The following is a 17,624-nucleotide window of genomic DNA, read 5'->3' on the forward strand; positions in this document are numbered from 1 at the left end:
TTATTGTACTAAACTGTTTTGTTTCTATCTTGTATTTAGCAATGTTTAATAGTGCAAAAATTAGAAGATCAAATTAGTGTGTTAAACAATGAGAAATGGTGTTTGATGGAACAAATCCAAAGACTTGAGAGGTATGTACTTATCAATCTGCTTGACTGCTGATAAATGTTGGAATAACTTGTCAATGTTTTTCTAGCATATATGTGAAAACATACAGCCTATAAAATTACTAGGAGTTCTTCAAAGCAGGGCAGTGTTTCCTTTGTAATATGTGGTATTTGATTTAGAAAAAGGAAGAGATTTCAAACTAATTCCCTTTTATTACCTACATCACTTAATTTTGTAATCTGTTTTGTTCTTTCAGTGTAACTTCTTAATTTATTTATTTGAAAACAGAATTAGTTATGATGGGTTTTGTGTAGGTTTTCTCTTCAGTCAACTTTATTTCCCTCCTCATTACAATGGTGTGGAGAGCTTCAAACACTGTTAGAAAGATGTTTGTTTGAATGACTCCAACACAGTTTTTCTTTCTGCAGAACAAGACTAGTAGAAATGACAGTATCTTTAGTAACCACAAAAAACAGAGACTTTAAAAGTTTGGTCAAAGTATATCATTCTGTAAGCTGTAAGGTGCCATTCCTCTTACATGTACAGATTCCTCATAGTGAACCAATACAACATATGGGCAAGTGCATAATTTTTAAGTGGCTTTATTGACTTGCTTATTTACCAATTCAAAACCAGGTGGGATAGTATGTAATAATTCACCACTACAGTATTTTAAGTTTTGCATCCCACATAGTTCTTTCTCGTGACAATTTGTGTCTCGGTGCTCATATTTCAGCCAGAAACAGATAACACTATCATTACTTATTTTATTGATTCACTCACTGAGTGCAACTTTTTTCCTACTACTAATTATTGACTAAAGGACTCCATTAAGCCAGTGCTCATTTGAATAGCTTGTGTGATAGAAGTTACTTTATTAAAAGAATTTTTGAGCATACTGGAATTGAAGAGGGAGCTCTTCAGTATGTTGTCTTTGTTTCTGTATTGCAGTCTTGTGATTCCAACAACCTTTTCATGAAAACTACAAAAATATTTCATATTTTGCTTTTCCTCTTTTAGTGAAATAGATTTGCTCAAGAATGAAAACTTTGCTGTGTCAACAGTTTATGGTGTAGCTCCCCATCCTTCTTTAAAACAAGTGCCTCTCACAGTCTCAGAGGACAATGGACGGTACTTGGATATCAAGAGCTCTGAGAATGACAATAAGCATGGAAACACTGAGGAAACAAGCTTTTCTTTATCGGTTGAGGTGGATTCAAGGACTTCTAAAGACGATAAGTTAAATTCTGTGCCCTGTAAAGAAACACAGAAGCTGTCCTCTTGTGCTCCGTCAACTAAAGCTGCAGTCTACTTCGATAAACCTAATAGGTTGGTGATAAGTTTTAAACTGGAATGCTTTTATTAGGAATTCTTGTAAAATGGATAGATATTTTTCTAACAGTGGAATTCTGCAGAATGCATAGATCATTTGTGTTTTGAATGCAAATAAAAGATTTAACATATCTTTAGGTGCAGTGCTGATATTTTCTAATATCTGCTGATGTTCCTAATCTTTTTAGGAAGGAGTGCATTTGACAAACCTATAGTTTTAGTATTAAATTCAAGGGTTTCTTTTCACCTCCTACTTGTTTCTAAAACCAGCCCTGTTATTTGCAACAACAACAAAAAAAGCTAAAATCAAAATGGGGAATGGGAAGATAGGATATGTGCACTCTTTTAAATTTTAATTTCATAACAAAATCTCTCCCAACTGCTTTTCAAGCAAACCACAATATTTTACTTCTCCTATGTTGATATGTATAACTCCCTTAGAGTATGTAAGAATGCTGTATGAGGGGGGTTTTTTTAGTAATCAGAAAGTGTATCCGATGACATTCTGATTTTTGAGTTTTGTATTTGGGACAAGTCTCACTGGCTGACTATTATTCTTTTAATTAAGATAGGGTATTTGTGATGTGTTATTACATGAAGACTGAGTTTGTGTGTCTGAGTGTTCTTTGATCTATACAGTCTTTTTAAGGATTATAGGAAAGAGCAGAAGTAACATGTTCATTAAGTAATAGATAAACCACTGTGTAGCCATTAAGAGTAACACAGACCACAAACTTAATAAGGGTCTGTACAACTTCTAAAATTAGCATTGTGGACATATATGCCCAAGTAGCTCACCTTATGGTCTTACCATTCGTATTCCTAGGTAGCCATTCAGCTTTATATTTTTTCTGTTCCCTTAGCATTCTTGTGCTGATGTTGATACGGTAATGTTTCTAGAACGGTCTTCCATCAGAAAATACCAAGTAGAAGTTTGTGTGATACTCTGTGCAGATGGAAAATCAGTACAAACTGGAGGGGGCAGGGAGGAGAAGAAGAAGAAATAAAAAGGAGTTGCTACCTCTGCTAGTAATTAACTTTTCTTGCAAACCCTAAGTATTCTGTTTTCTCTGGGTTTCCTGGACTTCATGCACTGAGTCTTAGGGGCAGGGGCACTTTTTCAGCAATATCTTAACTTTAGAATTGAACAGGAGGAAAGATTTCTGATTTCTGAATACCATACGGTAGAGTCTTACTACAAATCTCACCTTTTCATGTGGAGTGTACTAGTGCTAAACAGGAAAGTAATACAACTTAGGTATTTTTTTTCTGGAACTTTTGCGGTGACTCCATTTAAGCTTTCCAGATTTTTATCTTTTTAATACTTTCATATCCAAGCTGAGTATCTGGACTATGTAATAATCAAAACATATAGCTGTCATACATTGATTGCTATAAGCTTGTCTACCTACCTTCATGTGTGGTTTGTTGCAAGTTTCTTTTTGCTTGGAGTAATTGCGAGTGTTGGGAGGCATTAAGTGCATGAATATTGGATTGATGGTTTGGGAATAGTGAGGATGGGTATCAAAATAGGATGAGATCACTGATTGAGGAAGGAATTAAGAGTATCTCCAGTAGGATTTCTGAAAGCAGTCCCTAGAAAAACAGAATTTATTTGCTGCTCACAGCTCTTAGGTAACTGCACGTGGATTTATTTGAAAAGTAGTTGAATAAAGCCTTGAATCTCCATTGAGTTTACCTTAGAAGTCCCTTCAAAAGCAGTTCGCTGCAGAAATAAGTAGTGCATGTGTAATATGTAGCTAGTTCTTTGGGCTTAACATGTCAGTGAAGGGTCAAAGGAAACCATATTTGATACAGTGTTTTATCGATCCATATCACTAAATTTGCTTCCTGGATTATGCATCTGGTTTGTAATTACACAGTACATTTTTTTTTTTTCATTAAGAACTCTATTACTTGTTAAGTATTTGAGATCTGTGAGAGAAGTGCTGGATATTTATTTCAGTCCAGGGCTAGTTACTTGTAGAAGACAATTACTATAATTTATTCAGAATGTATTGAAAGGTATTAAGACCTAAGACTCTATCTTGAAAGGCAGGATTGTTACTATTGCACTTAGGGAGTGGATTCTTGGCATAAATCTTGCCCAGATGGGAAGAGAGGATGGAAAAATAAGTGAGCCTGCTTTGTGTGACTGCACTCAGAGCAGCTGTGTGTGCATGTCTGCAAACGAGGACATGGCCATCATTGGAAAAATGCCTCGTCTAACAGATTGCAGTAGAAAGTACTAGCAGCAGTTTTATTTAAACTGCACCACATGTATTTATTCAACTAATTTTAGGTGTTTGGTAGTTTGCACGAAATACAAGGTGTTTTCTGTATATAGCAGTCAGTCCTGGCTTTTTCGGTAGACTGACTCTTATCCCAGTGTTATATGGAACAGAATAGCAGTGTTTGGGTTTTCTATTCATCATACTTTATTGTATTTGAACATCTTCAATACTGGCATCTGTTGGTCCTTGACAAGACTTTCCACTGACTTGTGTGCAACAGGCCTGGGTCTGTCGTCATTTCTGCCCAGCATAGCTATCAAGAATTTTACTAGGCTTCATCAAAGGGAAGGAGGTTTCTTTACTCTGAATATAGCCAGCAATCGTAATAGGATCCAAGCTGCCCAGAGTTCGCTGTTAATTAACCCACTGGGAAATTCAGTGACACATTGTCATACTTAGTTTTGAGTCTCTGCAAAATGGGGATAAAACTTTGCCCTTATGTAGGATTTTAATTAAGGTTTCAAACAGGGAAGGATCTGATGTTCTGCATCGCAGACACTGAGGTGAAGGACAGCCTGGGCAAAGGGCTGGCCCAAACCCTGCCATTCTCTTAATGTTAAGCTGCTGCTTTGCAATATTTGCTCCTGTTCCCCCAGTGTAAATAAACCTTAAAGGCTTGAGTAGATCCTCTAAATCTGTCATTCAAGAATAATTTTACAGAATAAGGGTTAACATTGTTAAACAGAGGTGCTTTATAACTCACTGCCAGCTGAGTCATTTAGTAACTTTATTTTAAAGTAAAACCTTGCACAAAATCAAGCTGACTGGAATTAAACCAACCTTACTTCATTAAAATCTAAATCGTGTTTTAAAAGCCCGTGCTGTCAAGAAAGAAACTGGATTTAAAGTAGTAAACATAAATTCTTATTTATCATACTTTGTAAACAGAAGAGGAAGACTACTCTGCTATGTTCATCTTCTATCATCCTGGATTGGTTTAAACAATTATAAATAGGAACTTAGATTCTTAATGTGCCTTCTTTGGTTAGAAAATGGTGAATGATTATGTATTTACTATTATAAACGGTGTAGTTTTTCAGTCTATTAGATAAAAATACGTATGTCCATACAAATAATTGCACATGCATAGGATTTTGTGTGCTCAGGTGCACAAAATGCCATCTTTGAGTTGGAAGGTGATACCACTTTCCATGTAAGAAATAGGACTTGCCTCTAATGCCATTAGAGGATTCAAACAGCAGATGATGATACAGGATGAGATGGTTTCTGTGCTTGTTTTGGAAGACAAATGGGTTTTTTTCCCTCTTTCAGCATAGTGGATGAGGCAGTGTTAGATTAGTATCTAAATACAGGCCTCATATAAGGCAGAGGGAATTGTTATGGGGAAAATAAGATGCTGCTGCTTGTCTCTTTTATGTAACGGTCAGCCTAGTAATTGTTTTCTGAGAACATTTCTGCTAAATTATCCACCTTGGACAAGGTTGTTTTGAGACTCTTATCAGGGTTTATATGTATGCTTAAGGCTTTGAGTAGTTTGGCTGTGTTGGCTGGTGCTGTGCATGGCTATGAGGCAGTGACACACATCTAAATTAGGGATTAAGCCACAATTTAGGGTTAGTTTTGAGGTTCTCGCTGTAGGTTTGAATGCAACATTTAGATCCCAAAGTGGCAGTTGAGCAATCTGTATTTAATCCTAAAACTTGTATTTATACAATGTGCAGAATTAGAGCATTAAGCAAAAATACTGTTTCTTGTGATTTCTGCACCCCCCCACACACACACCAGTTTGCATAATTATATGCTTCCTCTTGTATTGCTAAAGCTTCCTTTTCTTTATGCTTTAGTCCTATTTTTGTCTGTGCAGCAGTATGAAACATGTTACATTTTTTTGTAAGTGAAAGTAACTTCTTAACTAGGACACCCACTTTTTTCTTGCTACAAACTAAACACCCTAAAAGTCAAAGATAATTTTAAACAAAAACTTCTGCAGTATGCTTCACTTAAAACATGCTTTCTGAATGTCATTTTTTCTAGCTGGTAAAGCCAGAGTGAACGGACTTGTTCAGTCACATTCTGATCTATGCTTTTTTCCCCCCCTCTCCTTTTTTGATGGTGTTTCAGGAAATTGTCACCAGCTTTCCATCAGGCACTACTGTCATTCTGTCGGATGTCAGCAGACAGCCGTTTGGGATCAGAGGTATATTTCCCAGTTGACCTAAACTAGAAGATCCTTTATTCTGCATGGCAGCAATAGTTAAACAAGCAAGAACTGCTTTGAAACAAGACTTACATGGAGAAATTAATTTGCATGAAACTTAAGGATGTGCTTTCAGATTTTAGCTTAAATATGAAACCTAGTGATAAATATGTAATTACTGGGAAGTTTTGAGTCTCTACAAGTGGATTCATGCTTTTGAAGATACTGCCAGATAAGGCTTAATGTGTGTGAGTAATTTAAGTATTTTCTGGTAAGTGATCAGCCTGCTGCAATTCTTACTATTCTTTTGAAAGGATATTTTTCTGTTCCTCTGCTTCATTTGAAAAAAGCAAACAAATAACTTTGTTTTCTAGGTATCTCGGATTGCAGACAGTGAAAAAAGTGTCATGTTAATGTTGGGACGCTGCCTGCCTCATATTGTTCCTAATGTGCTGCTTGCAAAGCGAGAGGTGAGGAACCCTGAAACTTTTCTTTTTATTCTTACCAGGATGTTTTCTTGTTCATTTTGAAGATGATATGTCTAATTTCATGAAAGTCTGTTACTTGCAATTATGTTCTTACTTTTGTGCATGCATCTCTGCTCCTAGAAAATGGTTTTACACCTCTGTCAGGTGAGTTCAGTAAAGCTGCATGGTATCCTAATAATTCTTCCTTTGCTTAAGGCACCCATTAGCATTCAGCAGCACTAACTGTTACTGTAGGTCCATCTGTTTGTGGTAGCACAAATGTTTTTGTTAGAGAAGACCATGGTTAATTTGTGTTATAAATAGCAGAGGATATAAGTTCAAACATCAAATTTGGTTGATTTTATCTATCGGTTTTTATAAGGATTAATCTTCAGGTTCTCTTTCAGCACTATGTACTTCAACAAAAAAATTATTTTACCATCTTTTTCTAGAAGGCTCCATGTATTAGCCGAGACAGGTTCATCAAAAAGACCCCTTCATAAGAAAACTAGCAATCTTGCTGATATGTTGTCCTTAAATTTTAAATGAAGCTAAATAAAATTATGAAAATGTAATGTTTATTTTGAATGTAAATGAAGATGGTATTTTGCATAATCATTCATACTATATAGAGTGTAAAAAGGAAGACTGATTGAAGATGAAAAAAAATACTGTTTTTATATTGCTTTGTTGTAAATATTGCACATTACCAAATGTGTAAAAAATTTAAATAAGAAAACATAGCAAACAAAAATCCAGCAGCCTTATAGTTGACACCAAACTAAAGGGTTTGAAGTAGCATAGCTCATTGAGTAAATTTAAGTCCTTGTTGAGGGGACCTACAGTATGGTAGACTTAGTAGTGCGTTTTGCATAAGTTCATTCTAAAGCTTTGAAAAATCCTCAAGAAATTCGTACTGATCCTATAATCTTGAATTTTATAGCATACAAGTAATTATCAGCTGTTCACATGGCGAGTTTGAGATGTACCATGTTTTGAAAGACTCAGACTTAATAAAAAGGTTGGGTTTTTTTCTGAGGGTTGAGGGGTGTTAACTGGGTGCTTTGGAAATGGTTCTGTTGATAGTCTTTCAGAATAATTCCGTGAATGTTCCTGGATCAGTGCTTAATTTCTGATTTCTTATTTATTTCTTTCCTTCCCTCTGCTTGGCAGGATGTAGTATTTTGGCTTCTTTTCACAGCTTGTAGCATAATCTGTGTAACGAATTTAATATTTTGGTGACCTTTTAGGCTATTCCCTACTTACTTGGTTTTACAGTTGAAGTTATATTTGATTACATATATTTTTGCCTTAAATGATTCATCTCTTTCAATTTGAAAAATCCACAAGTGAGGATTGTGTAACTGGATTGCATGGGTTGCTTAATGTTCCAAGAATTGAAATTTGCTTTAAAAATAGCTTTTCTTAGTTACCACCTGTTGTTATAACTATTGTAATGTTCTTTCAGATGTAGTTGTGGAATTTGAAGGAAAACTTGGGTAGACCATCTGTTAGTATCTATTAATATCAATATTATGACCAGCTAACCTAATAAACTCTCTTCAGCAAGGTACTGTTTTGGGTCTTGTCCAAAACCAACTTTACCATGAGAGAGTCTTAGCACAGTTTTACAGAGAATGGTGTAACATACACCAAAAGATCACTAATTTAAGAAATGTTCATAACAGCTTCAGGTGAAGTGATCACCAGCCTGCTCTGAAAAGGTAGTGGTAATATTTAAAGTCTTACACTGTCAGTGTGTGAGACATAAGAATTAAACACAATTCTGTGATGATGCCCTAAAGGACCTATCTTTGTTCTTTAAGCCTCCATTATATTGAAATTGGTTGCAAAATCTTAAACTGAAAATGTTGTGCCACATGTTTTCATTTTGGAGAAACTGAGTTTGTGGAGATTGACAGTCTCTTAGTAGATACTGTCCTTTATCAGAGATTCAGAAGCCATTTCAGCAATGATTTTAACCCTGTTAAGGTCAATAGCAGCCTGCTTTATTTGGTAATAAGTGGTCCTGTAAATACTATAGTTGACATCTGAGTGACCAGTTAGTGTCAGAATGTCTGACACATTTCTGAAATAGATGTTATTTTTGTGTATTAGTGCAGTTTTCATTATTCTTCAATGTCTGTACTTTAGGGTCTGATGGAAGATAAGAAAGAAGGAAAAACAGTATTGAGTAGGGTAACTGAGGAGATAGTTGTTTCTAAAGAGAGCACTTCAACTGGGTAAAATCAATAATTTGTAATATAGATTAAATTCCTGAAATAATAATTTAAAATACAATATGTTAACATACAAATTTAATTTTGTTTTTACTCCAAGTGTCAAGGTTATCCTAACTGCTTGAAAACATGTATATCAATGTTTAGATTTGTATCTGAAAATACACTTAGAAACAAAAGAGATACTGCAAGCCAAATAGTTATTGGAATGAACAGTAACAAAATGCTAAAAACCTGTTCTTCAAATAAAAAAGCCCTTTGGCTGGGTACACAATCTGTGATAATGCTTTTTGCAGATAACCAACTTGAGTTCATAAAATCTGCATTGGAATCTGCTTCCTCAGTTTTGCTTTTACCACTTAAAACTAAAACACATTTAAGGCTAAAAATGATAAAATCAGTTACCTTCCATTTGTAAAGACGTACACCATAAAAAGATTCTTTTGGCTAAACTGTAATTGGAGAAAAGCAATCTTTTAAAGTTTTTGCAATAACTGATCAGGCAGAACTGGTTTCTCACCCTTTCTAAGATGTAAAAATGAGTATCTTTTTGTCAGGTAACAGGTGTAACCTTGTTTGTATGTACAACTTCAACCTTTAATGGAGTTTGGGCCAGAGTAAACTTTTCTACTTAATATCAGGATCTTGTTAATCTTGTTCTTAACCAAGAAACACTTTTCCTTAATTATTTATACCTTTCATCGCACCTATTATTCCAAGGTTAGTTTCTGTAACTTTCATTTATGTTATGCAAACTTAGCAAAACCATGGTAGTAATGTGCACAGTTAAATTTTTATACTGAGAAACTATTATTGATACAGTGTTCAATATGTTAAGAATAAAGTTTTTCTTTTTTTCCGTTGTAAAGCTAAAGCAGAGAAAATGCTGAATCTGCAGACTCTGAATGGCTGCCGTTCTTGACTCAGCTAAAAGAAAGTAATGTAGATTTCAAGTTGTTCACGTTCACGTGTAGTAACTATACATAGGCATCACCGAGGCACTTTTGTTCTCTGGCACTTTTTGTATGTAGCTGTCTCTTAAAACACAGTAGAGCTGAATATCTTACTACAGATTTTCATCTCAGTCATTCTTTAAAAGCCTTAAAGTATTGGCTTTGTTAAAAAATGTGAAAGAATGCTGTGTCAGAGCTTGGCAGTACATTTAAGTGGATGTTTCCAGTAACTGTGTCAAGCAGATGTCTTTGTGGTTGGAAATGGATAAAGGTATATAGGTTTGAATTCCTGGGCACGAAAACTGTCAGCTATCGGTATCTTTAAATGACTGTTTCTGTTTCACAGAACAGGGAAGAATAGAAAAATTTAAATGAACAATTAAAATGCTTTCTGTTACTCTGTAAAACATAGATTGTGGTAGGCTTCTATAGATTCTTTTGAAAAGATAGGGGTAGTGTTGACCACAGCCTGTTTGCTGTTCACTTCTGGTTTGTGTAGGGTGTTGGTTTCGGTTGGGGGGGTGAGGTGGGGCTGTTTTTGTTTGGGAGTTTTTCTTTGGAGACACCTGCATGGACAGTTATGCAGTAGAACAGAGAGAAGATGGGCCGCTTCAGTTCAGCACGAAGCATTAGGTCAGCTTCATCGCCTTGCCTGTTGTTCACCTGTACATAGCTTATGTCACAGTAAAAACAAAATAACTTTTTTCTCTCTATTCTACATCTGGGTAGCTCACAGATGAAGTGCCTCAGATATGAACTTGCCTTTTCAGTAGTAGAGGTGAGACCTCTAACACCTGATGTTTTATTTCGTCAAGTTGCAAGTGCTGACAATGTTACAGTGTTAGTCTGCTTGGCATCCAACAGGAAAACACTATCGCACTCCTGAAAATCGGTGCTGGTATTGTTGACTAACAGCAACGTAAACTAGTTGGTTTTCCTAAGCCAGAGGCAAAAAAGACTCGGGAATGAACAGGACATTTAGGAAGGATCCCAAATTAAATAGAGAGTGAGTTACTGGTTTTTTAAAAACTTTTGTTCTTGCTCTATGACTGTCAGCACAAGTGGTATTCCTTCCCAAGGAAGGCAGAGTGTTTCAGATAGCACTGGAAGTCCTCTCCTTGATTATTAATATTGTCTCCATAACAATGATATCAATTTTCCTCTTGAATTTAAACAGCCAAATGCTAATATTACTGGATCTTATTGGAAAATTACCACTTTCTACAGCACTTCTATGCTGTTTTTGAGAATGAAAAATCAGAGATTTATTAAACAAGTCTATAGATCTAAGACATGGCCTTTAGCCACAGGAAAGGCATGAGGTTGAACCTGTTTTTGTTCTTAATCATCCTGGATATCCCGAGAAGAATCTGTCCCCTTTAAAGTCTTTGGCAGACTTCGCTTGACCTGTTTTGTCCATCTATGAGACCAGTTTTGTCCTTCTGGTCCCACAGAAAGTCCCCTTCACCTCCAGTTTTACTTTCCTGTCCATTAAGTGTATAGGGAGCACATAAAACACTGTTCAAGACTTCTCACTGTTTCTCCACTCCCCTTAATAGAAGGAACTGTAGAAGCACTGATGCAGCGATGCAGAGAACACTCTTCTCCCATAGTATGCATGAAAGAATGTGACCAATGGACAAGAGAATACAGCTAATTCCGTCAGCTGTAATAACCAGCTTTCTGCAAGGTAAAGAACCAGCCTTGTATCTGCCCCACGTCAACAGTGTTAGGTTACTCATTAGCCTTACACACAAGGTAGTAGTAGTATCTAGGTAAACGTTCAGAGCTACTTTCCTTTCATACAGACTTAGCTGGAAAAAGACAACTTTTTAACTTTCTTAAATCTGAAAAGAAGCATTAAAAAAAAAATAAAGCTCATGGCACTGTTTTCAAATCTAGCAGTAGGTTTGGAGTGAGTAGTTGATATTTTTGAGTAAGTACTCAAACATACTAGGAAAGTGAAGTCAGTGTTATGTTTCAACAGATCAAACAAAAACCCTCGATCATAAAAAACCATAGATGGCCCATTTCATGGGGTATATTATTTTAAAAAAAACAACTCTCTAAGGAGTACTTAAGAATAACTGCAAGAGCGAGCAGTTGGATAATGTGAACTTAGAGTAGATTTCAAAAAGTTAGAACCTGGTGAAGTAACACTTTTTATTTATTTGAAGGTTTTTCTGTGAGCTGTATTCTTTTTGGTGAAGTACTTCTGCTATGCATCTACAAATTGCAATCTGATTCTGCCTTTAAAAAAGCTGTATAAGTAGGGATATTTAGAGTGGTAGAGGTTTTTTTTATTTTTATATAATAGTTTTTAAAAAATTTTTGAGTTAAAACAGTGTTCCCAGGAGAGAAGACACTTCTGTGAAGCATGAAGAAAAGAGTAAAATAGGCTAAGCCCTCCACCTTCTCAGAACTTTTAAGTGGGCAAAACCTCAATGTTAACTATCTGAAAAATAAAATTCAACATGCAAATTGTAGATGAAAAGGAGCTTTCATCTGAAAGAAGATATTTAGCTATTTGTGTGATGAATTTGTTAAGTTTCTTTAATACAGGTTTTCCATTCACATTATTTTACATTATGCTACACTTATTTAAAAACAAACCCAAAAACTGTCTCATGTCAAAATATTGAGAAGTAGAAATGTCCAAATTGTTCGAACTTGTTTCTTACTTCTCCTTCTGTGCTATCAGATTTTTATGTGGTGGGTAGGGTATTTCCACATTCATTCTACTGTCTTGTCATATATTCCCTAATCTGTACCATAATTGGGTTAAATATTGCCAAAATATCTGTCAGAATCTTAAAATACATTTTAGGATGTCTCAGTCCATATTCAGGGGGGGAAAATAGTACACTGAGTAGAATTCTTGTAGAATGAAAACAAAAGCATATTGGGAGTTGACTGTTTTAGGCAGCGCTCTGAAATAGAGTATTGTTCTATGTTTAAAATAAACTTAGCACTTGCTGTTCAGGAAAACGCAAATTGAACAGTGAGGGTGTCTTTACTGTTGTTTCCAAATGTCCACCTTATTTAAGAGGCTTACTCACAAGAATATCATGAATAGGTCACTTCGAATCTCTGCAAGAAATTGGCACCTCCCTGCAAAGTTATTACAAATAACTATAGATTTTTCCAGGTTTTGTATAGTCTTTCCTAGTAACTCCAGAAGTGTTTCCTACTGTCATCTGCTTGTTTGTCACAAAGCTTGTCTCATGAAAGGGGCTTAAAAGTATGTCGCAGGTGGGAGAGAAAGTCTCCAGGTTGGTTGCCCATGTGTTCTCTGCAGACACCCAGGTTTGTCTTGTTCTTTTCCCCTGACCTCCCAAGTGTGATGTTTCTGTCCCCAGGATATTAAACCACTTAGAAATTGTATGGGTTCCAAATTCAGTTGGAGTGAAGGCTTGTGTCAATAAGGTCAAGGAAAGGGACTTCCAGTCCATGTGTTAGAAATGTTTGTTTCTTCTGGGAATGAATACCATAAGCTTTGAAGGCATATTTAGGAAGGAGGAGGTCCTCACTGTCGTGAACAGCAGTGTATGTTCTTTCAGTTAATGTTTTACACAGTATTTGCTTGGTAGTTTGTTCTTTAAGGAAATTGAATTGCTCTAAAAAGAAAATTCAGCTTCAGGTATTGCCTCTTTATTAGAAAAAAAAAAAAGTTTTTTAAAACCATATCGTTCTCAGTCAACACAAAATACAGGATACCTGGCTGCAGTCACCTTTACCGATACATGTTTCTCAGTTCAAACTTGTGCACAAAACTGTGTGCATGCTAAATTGGAAATTTTAATCTTTAACTCTGTGGCATCAGAAATAGCGTTTTCTTCAGGAGCTTTGTTCCATAGATATCTGTAGAGCTTGTTTCAGTTCAGTAGGTAGCGAAGAAAATTTAAACCATGGTTGTCCCCTAATTCTGGTTACAGGTGACCTGCGTATGTTATTTGTAATCTTTGCAGAGTTTTTTGTTTTATGTGCTGGTTCTCTCCCCTGATCCTTCCTAGCAGGAAAATAATTCTAACTTTTGTAGTCCTTCGCTTTTTTCAGGTCATTTAATAAGAGATCAAGATCCTAAAACATCCTCTCTGTTTTGATGTTATGTGGCTAGATTTATCTTCTTAGGTTCTTTTGCCATTAATGAATATATGCCCAAAGCATTTTTACCTTGTTTGATTTTCCGCTACCCACAACTTTTTAGGAATTGATCCCACTCATACTGTGTACAGCCTGCCTCCATCCTGAACCCAAAGAGAGAGATCAGCTTCTACACATACTGTTCAATTTGATCAAACGACCAGATGATGAGCAAAGGTGTGTTTGCGTTTGTGTTGCGGGACAAGAAGGAACTTTTTTCTTTGTCAAAGAAGTAGAACTGATAGAAACTGGCTATTATTGCATGATTTTAACCAAGTTTCACTTTAGCTGATAATTTGCTGGTATAGCGTTGACAAATGTATGTGGACTTCGGGATTTTCCATTTCCATGACTTGTACTTTCTAGTTACTAGAATGTAAGAATGCATTTGGTAAGCTATAGTGTAACATTCCAGTTCCATTTTGGTTAAAGATGAATTGAAATGCTTCATTAAAATGAGCTTTAAGATGATAATTCTTAGCAATGACTGATACAGAAATGAGAGCAGCTTTTTTTAAACCTCTGTCAGTGTATCTTAGTGATCTCTGTGTTTTTAAGTTAGTGTTCAGTTGGGGAAAATAGCATGAGGAAATGGTACTCTTCCTACTTATTGTTCAGTACTATGGTAGCAATAAAAAATTCAGAAGACTGAAGCAGTGATTTCGTTCTGGCAAGCCTTAAGATCTTTGTTTTATTTTAGGACTTTGAGACAAAGTCTTAAAAGTCTAAAACAAAGTCTAAAAATACTTTTTATTTTGTTTTATAAAATTAGTTCTTCCTTAGTACTCAGGAAATCTGACTTTGTACGTTTCTTGATAAGAATATCCTTAAGGTTGAAAGACAGTACCCTAGCTGGTATGTTTCCTTCTCTGACTGTGGAAAGATTTTTCATGTTTTATCTGTAGCTCTGCCATTATTTTCATTAGAGATGTTTTGTAAAGCATCTGTATCTATCGTTGCTCTATTCTGTCTTCAGGCAAAGTAAGCTTTATGAAATAGGTGGAAAGCATTTCTCCTGATGATTCTCTGAACGGAAGTCGTTCTAAATTCTTCTGGTGTCTTTCTAAATAGTTCCCATGGTAAAATTTAGAGATGAGGTACAATTGTAAGGCACGGCTTTGGAGACAAAAAAAAGTGCATAAATAAAAGGAACTTGTAGCACAGTGGCACCATGCAGATTGAAATCAAAATAAGATGCAGTCCTGTTTTGTGCGATATGAAGAAAGCAAAGACATTCAGCTTAGTCACCAGAACAATGGTATTATCTCATATGTTGTTTACCTACTGCTATACGGTACATGCCTAATTATACATTAAAGTAGCAGTTGATAACAAGTTGGCTTTTTAAATTTGGTAAATGCAAGAGGCTGAAATGTGACATTGTGTTTCTAATAATGAACCCATTAAAATAAGTATTTTATTTAAAGCATTTCACCTTTTAAAGTATGTTAACAATCGTACAGGCTTTCCGCATAATACTTGTTGCCCATGTGAAAGGCTTTTTGGTGCACGCAGATAAGCATGTTGCTATAGACTTGTATACTAACATTATGTTTAACAAGGCCACTTTTATATTCAAGGCTTTGCTTCTTAAGATACTGTTCAACTTTTCAGAACGTTTACCAGATTTTCTTCTGCAAAGAAACAAATATGTGTTAGCTTTACTTAAACTTCTTTCTGGGCAGTTATGTTGATTTTGGAAGCTAAGGAGCCATGAAGAAGTCAGATTAACATTGGGGTCCTTTAGGACAAGGTTAAAACATAGTTCAGAATGTGAACTCTTGAAGATTTCCAAGCAAAGTACCCAGAAGCAGCCCTCTTAATGAAAAGAAGCTAAAATACATTAAGCTTAGTGTATCTAGTATGCCTTTTCGTTGGTGTTGTGATATCACTTCTTAGAGAACACACATAACTTGCTGATACATTAAGAAAAACTCTAGAAGTTTTTAAATACAACCTTCAGGAGCAACTTGAACCTTGAACTGTGTAATATAAGATTGAATTGCATACCAGTGCATCAGTCACTTTCTAAAACCTCTGCAAAGAGCTTAGAAGTGTTAAATTATGTCTGTTCTCTTAACTTCTGCCTTGTTCCTCTAGTCTGCTTCTTGGTTTCGCTGTGGTTTCTGTACTGGTGAAGCAAACTAGTGCTCTGCTGAATCATACTGATTTGCTTTGTGTTCCTGCCTGAGTGGTCATAAGTGTATAACCTGGGAAGAGCTCTTTGAGGAAAGCATTCCCAGGATCTTGTTAACAAAAGAGATCATTATGACAATAAGTAGAAAAAAGTTTTTCCCATATCCAGCCTTGACTGCAATTTTTGCAGCAACTTAGTGTTAACATCTTTTGTTTCAATGACCTGTTGAGATCCTTACAACCTTTCCTTCCACTGAAATACTGACTCTTGTCATATAATTTTAAGATGGTTACAATAAAATATTCAAAACGTTAATTTTTAATATTTTTGCAATACCTTAAAGTTCCCTATTTTATAGGCAAGTCAAAAGGAAATCCAAGTTAATTTTGAGATTTCATGGAACTGTTTTGAGAAGGGAAGGTTTAATTTTTTTTAAAAAGTATATATTTTGGCTTTCCCAGTTTCTGATGCAGAAGACTTCAAGCAATTACTGTGTTCTGCTATTCACTTTTTTAATATCTTATAAAAGTATATTCTGTTGCCCTGTTCTGTGATTAGGTGCAGCATGTAGAACCCAAGACAGCTATTCAGATAACCATTTTCTTTGTTGTAGAACTCGGAACTGCCACAGGCTTTTGGCTCCGTATTGCTATCACATATCAGCTGTTGATTGCTTGATTCTTATCTAATCACTGCATTTTTGTTTTCCCCCAACCTTTTTACCTTGAGCAAAGGTCTAGTTCTTTGTACATGGTAGAGAGGAAAAAAATATCTTTCTGATAGACTATTTCTCCTTGAGAAGATTCTGAAAGTGAATGAGGGGTTTTTGGGGTTCTGTTTGTTGGTTTTTTTTAATGGGAATGTATTGTATAACTGATTAAGAAATAACCAGCAGAATCGCTGCCTTTCAACCTTAAGGGCATACTATTAGCTGCAGTAAATAATTAGGAGTTCAGACATGACACTAAAATGGTAACAAATTAATTCTGGCTTACTTTGCACAAAATAATAATGAATAAATTCTTAGTGGTGTCCTAATCTTACTGTGAAGGTGATAAAATGAAAGTCTTATGTCCAGTTACAGTTACAGTGTTACAGTTTCAAACTGGTTATTTGTTGATACAGGCACTGCAGTAAATAGAACTAGTGAATTGCATGGAAAGTTGCTATCATTCCAATCCTATTAACAGGAAAAATAGAAGTGAAAAATCTTTAAAAGATAAACACTCATTAAGTAAGCAACAAATGACAATTAAGTACAGTTTTATTGAAATTCTAAAAACATCTCTGTGTCTATGAAATTGGTGGAACCAGTGACTTCTTGCAGACTTTGAGGAAAGTTAAAAAAGGCAAGAATATAAATAAAAATTACTCAGGTGATTGCAGATACTACTGATTGGTTAATTGCTTCCCTTTGATAATGGGCTTTGGAAGATTTATGACAAGACTGAAGTCCAGTATTTTGGGAGAGATGAAAGAAGCTTGCATGTTAGAATGTTGTGAAACCATGTCATAAAAGAAGTTACTTCTGAACAAAGTTCATTAAATCTCACGAATGCCTATAAATACAAGCAGAATGTGTACTTGACTAAAATACTGATAGTATGATAGTATTAAGTAATCTAGATCCTTTTACTGCATGATGAATCATAGTATTCAGTAAGAATTAAATGAGAGGTTTAGTCAGAGATTCCTGATCTCAGACATTAGGAAATCGGACATTCACAAATCAGAGATTCTCAGGGTCTGGTTCATGGAGTTTAGGATTTGCAAGTTTCTGGAAAAGGCATAT

At 35.5% G+C, this 17,624-nt stretch overlaps 1 protein-coding gene across 4 annotated transcripts in view; it reads left to right on the plus strand.

Annotated features, from left to right (window-relative positions):
* Positions 1-17,624, plus strand: part of RELCH (RAB11 binding and LisH domain, coiled-coil and HEAT repeat containing) — a 78,946-nt gene that overhangs the window by 26,421 nt on the left and 34,901 nt on the right. For all 4 annotated transcript variants that reach the window (XM_055798625.1, XM_055798624.1, XM_055798627.1 and 1 more), the window contains exons 7-11: positions 40-131; positions 1,129-1,437; positions 5,817-5,892; positions 6,267-6,362; positions 13,760-13,872. In XM_055798625.1, coding sequence (XP_055654600.1) covers positions 40-131; positions 1,129-1,437; positions 5,817-5,892; positions 6,267-6,362; positions 13,760-13,872 — 686 coding nt within the window. The remainder of the gene's footprint in view (positions 1-39; positions 132-1,128; positions 1,438-5,816; positions 5,893-6,266; positions 6,363-13,759; positions 13,873-17,624) is intronic.

This window comes from Falco peregrinus, chromosome 3 (genome assembly GCF_023634155.1).
Source record: "Falco peregrinus isolate bFalPer1 chromosome 3, bFalPer1.pri, whole genome shotgun sequence".
In the NCBI taxonomy this organism is placed as follows: Eukaryota; Metazoa; Chordata; class Aves; order Falconiformes; family Falconidae; genus Falco; species Falco peregrinus.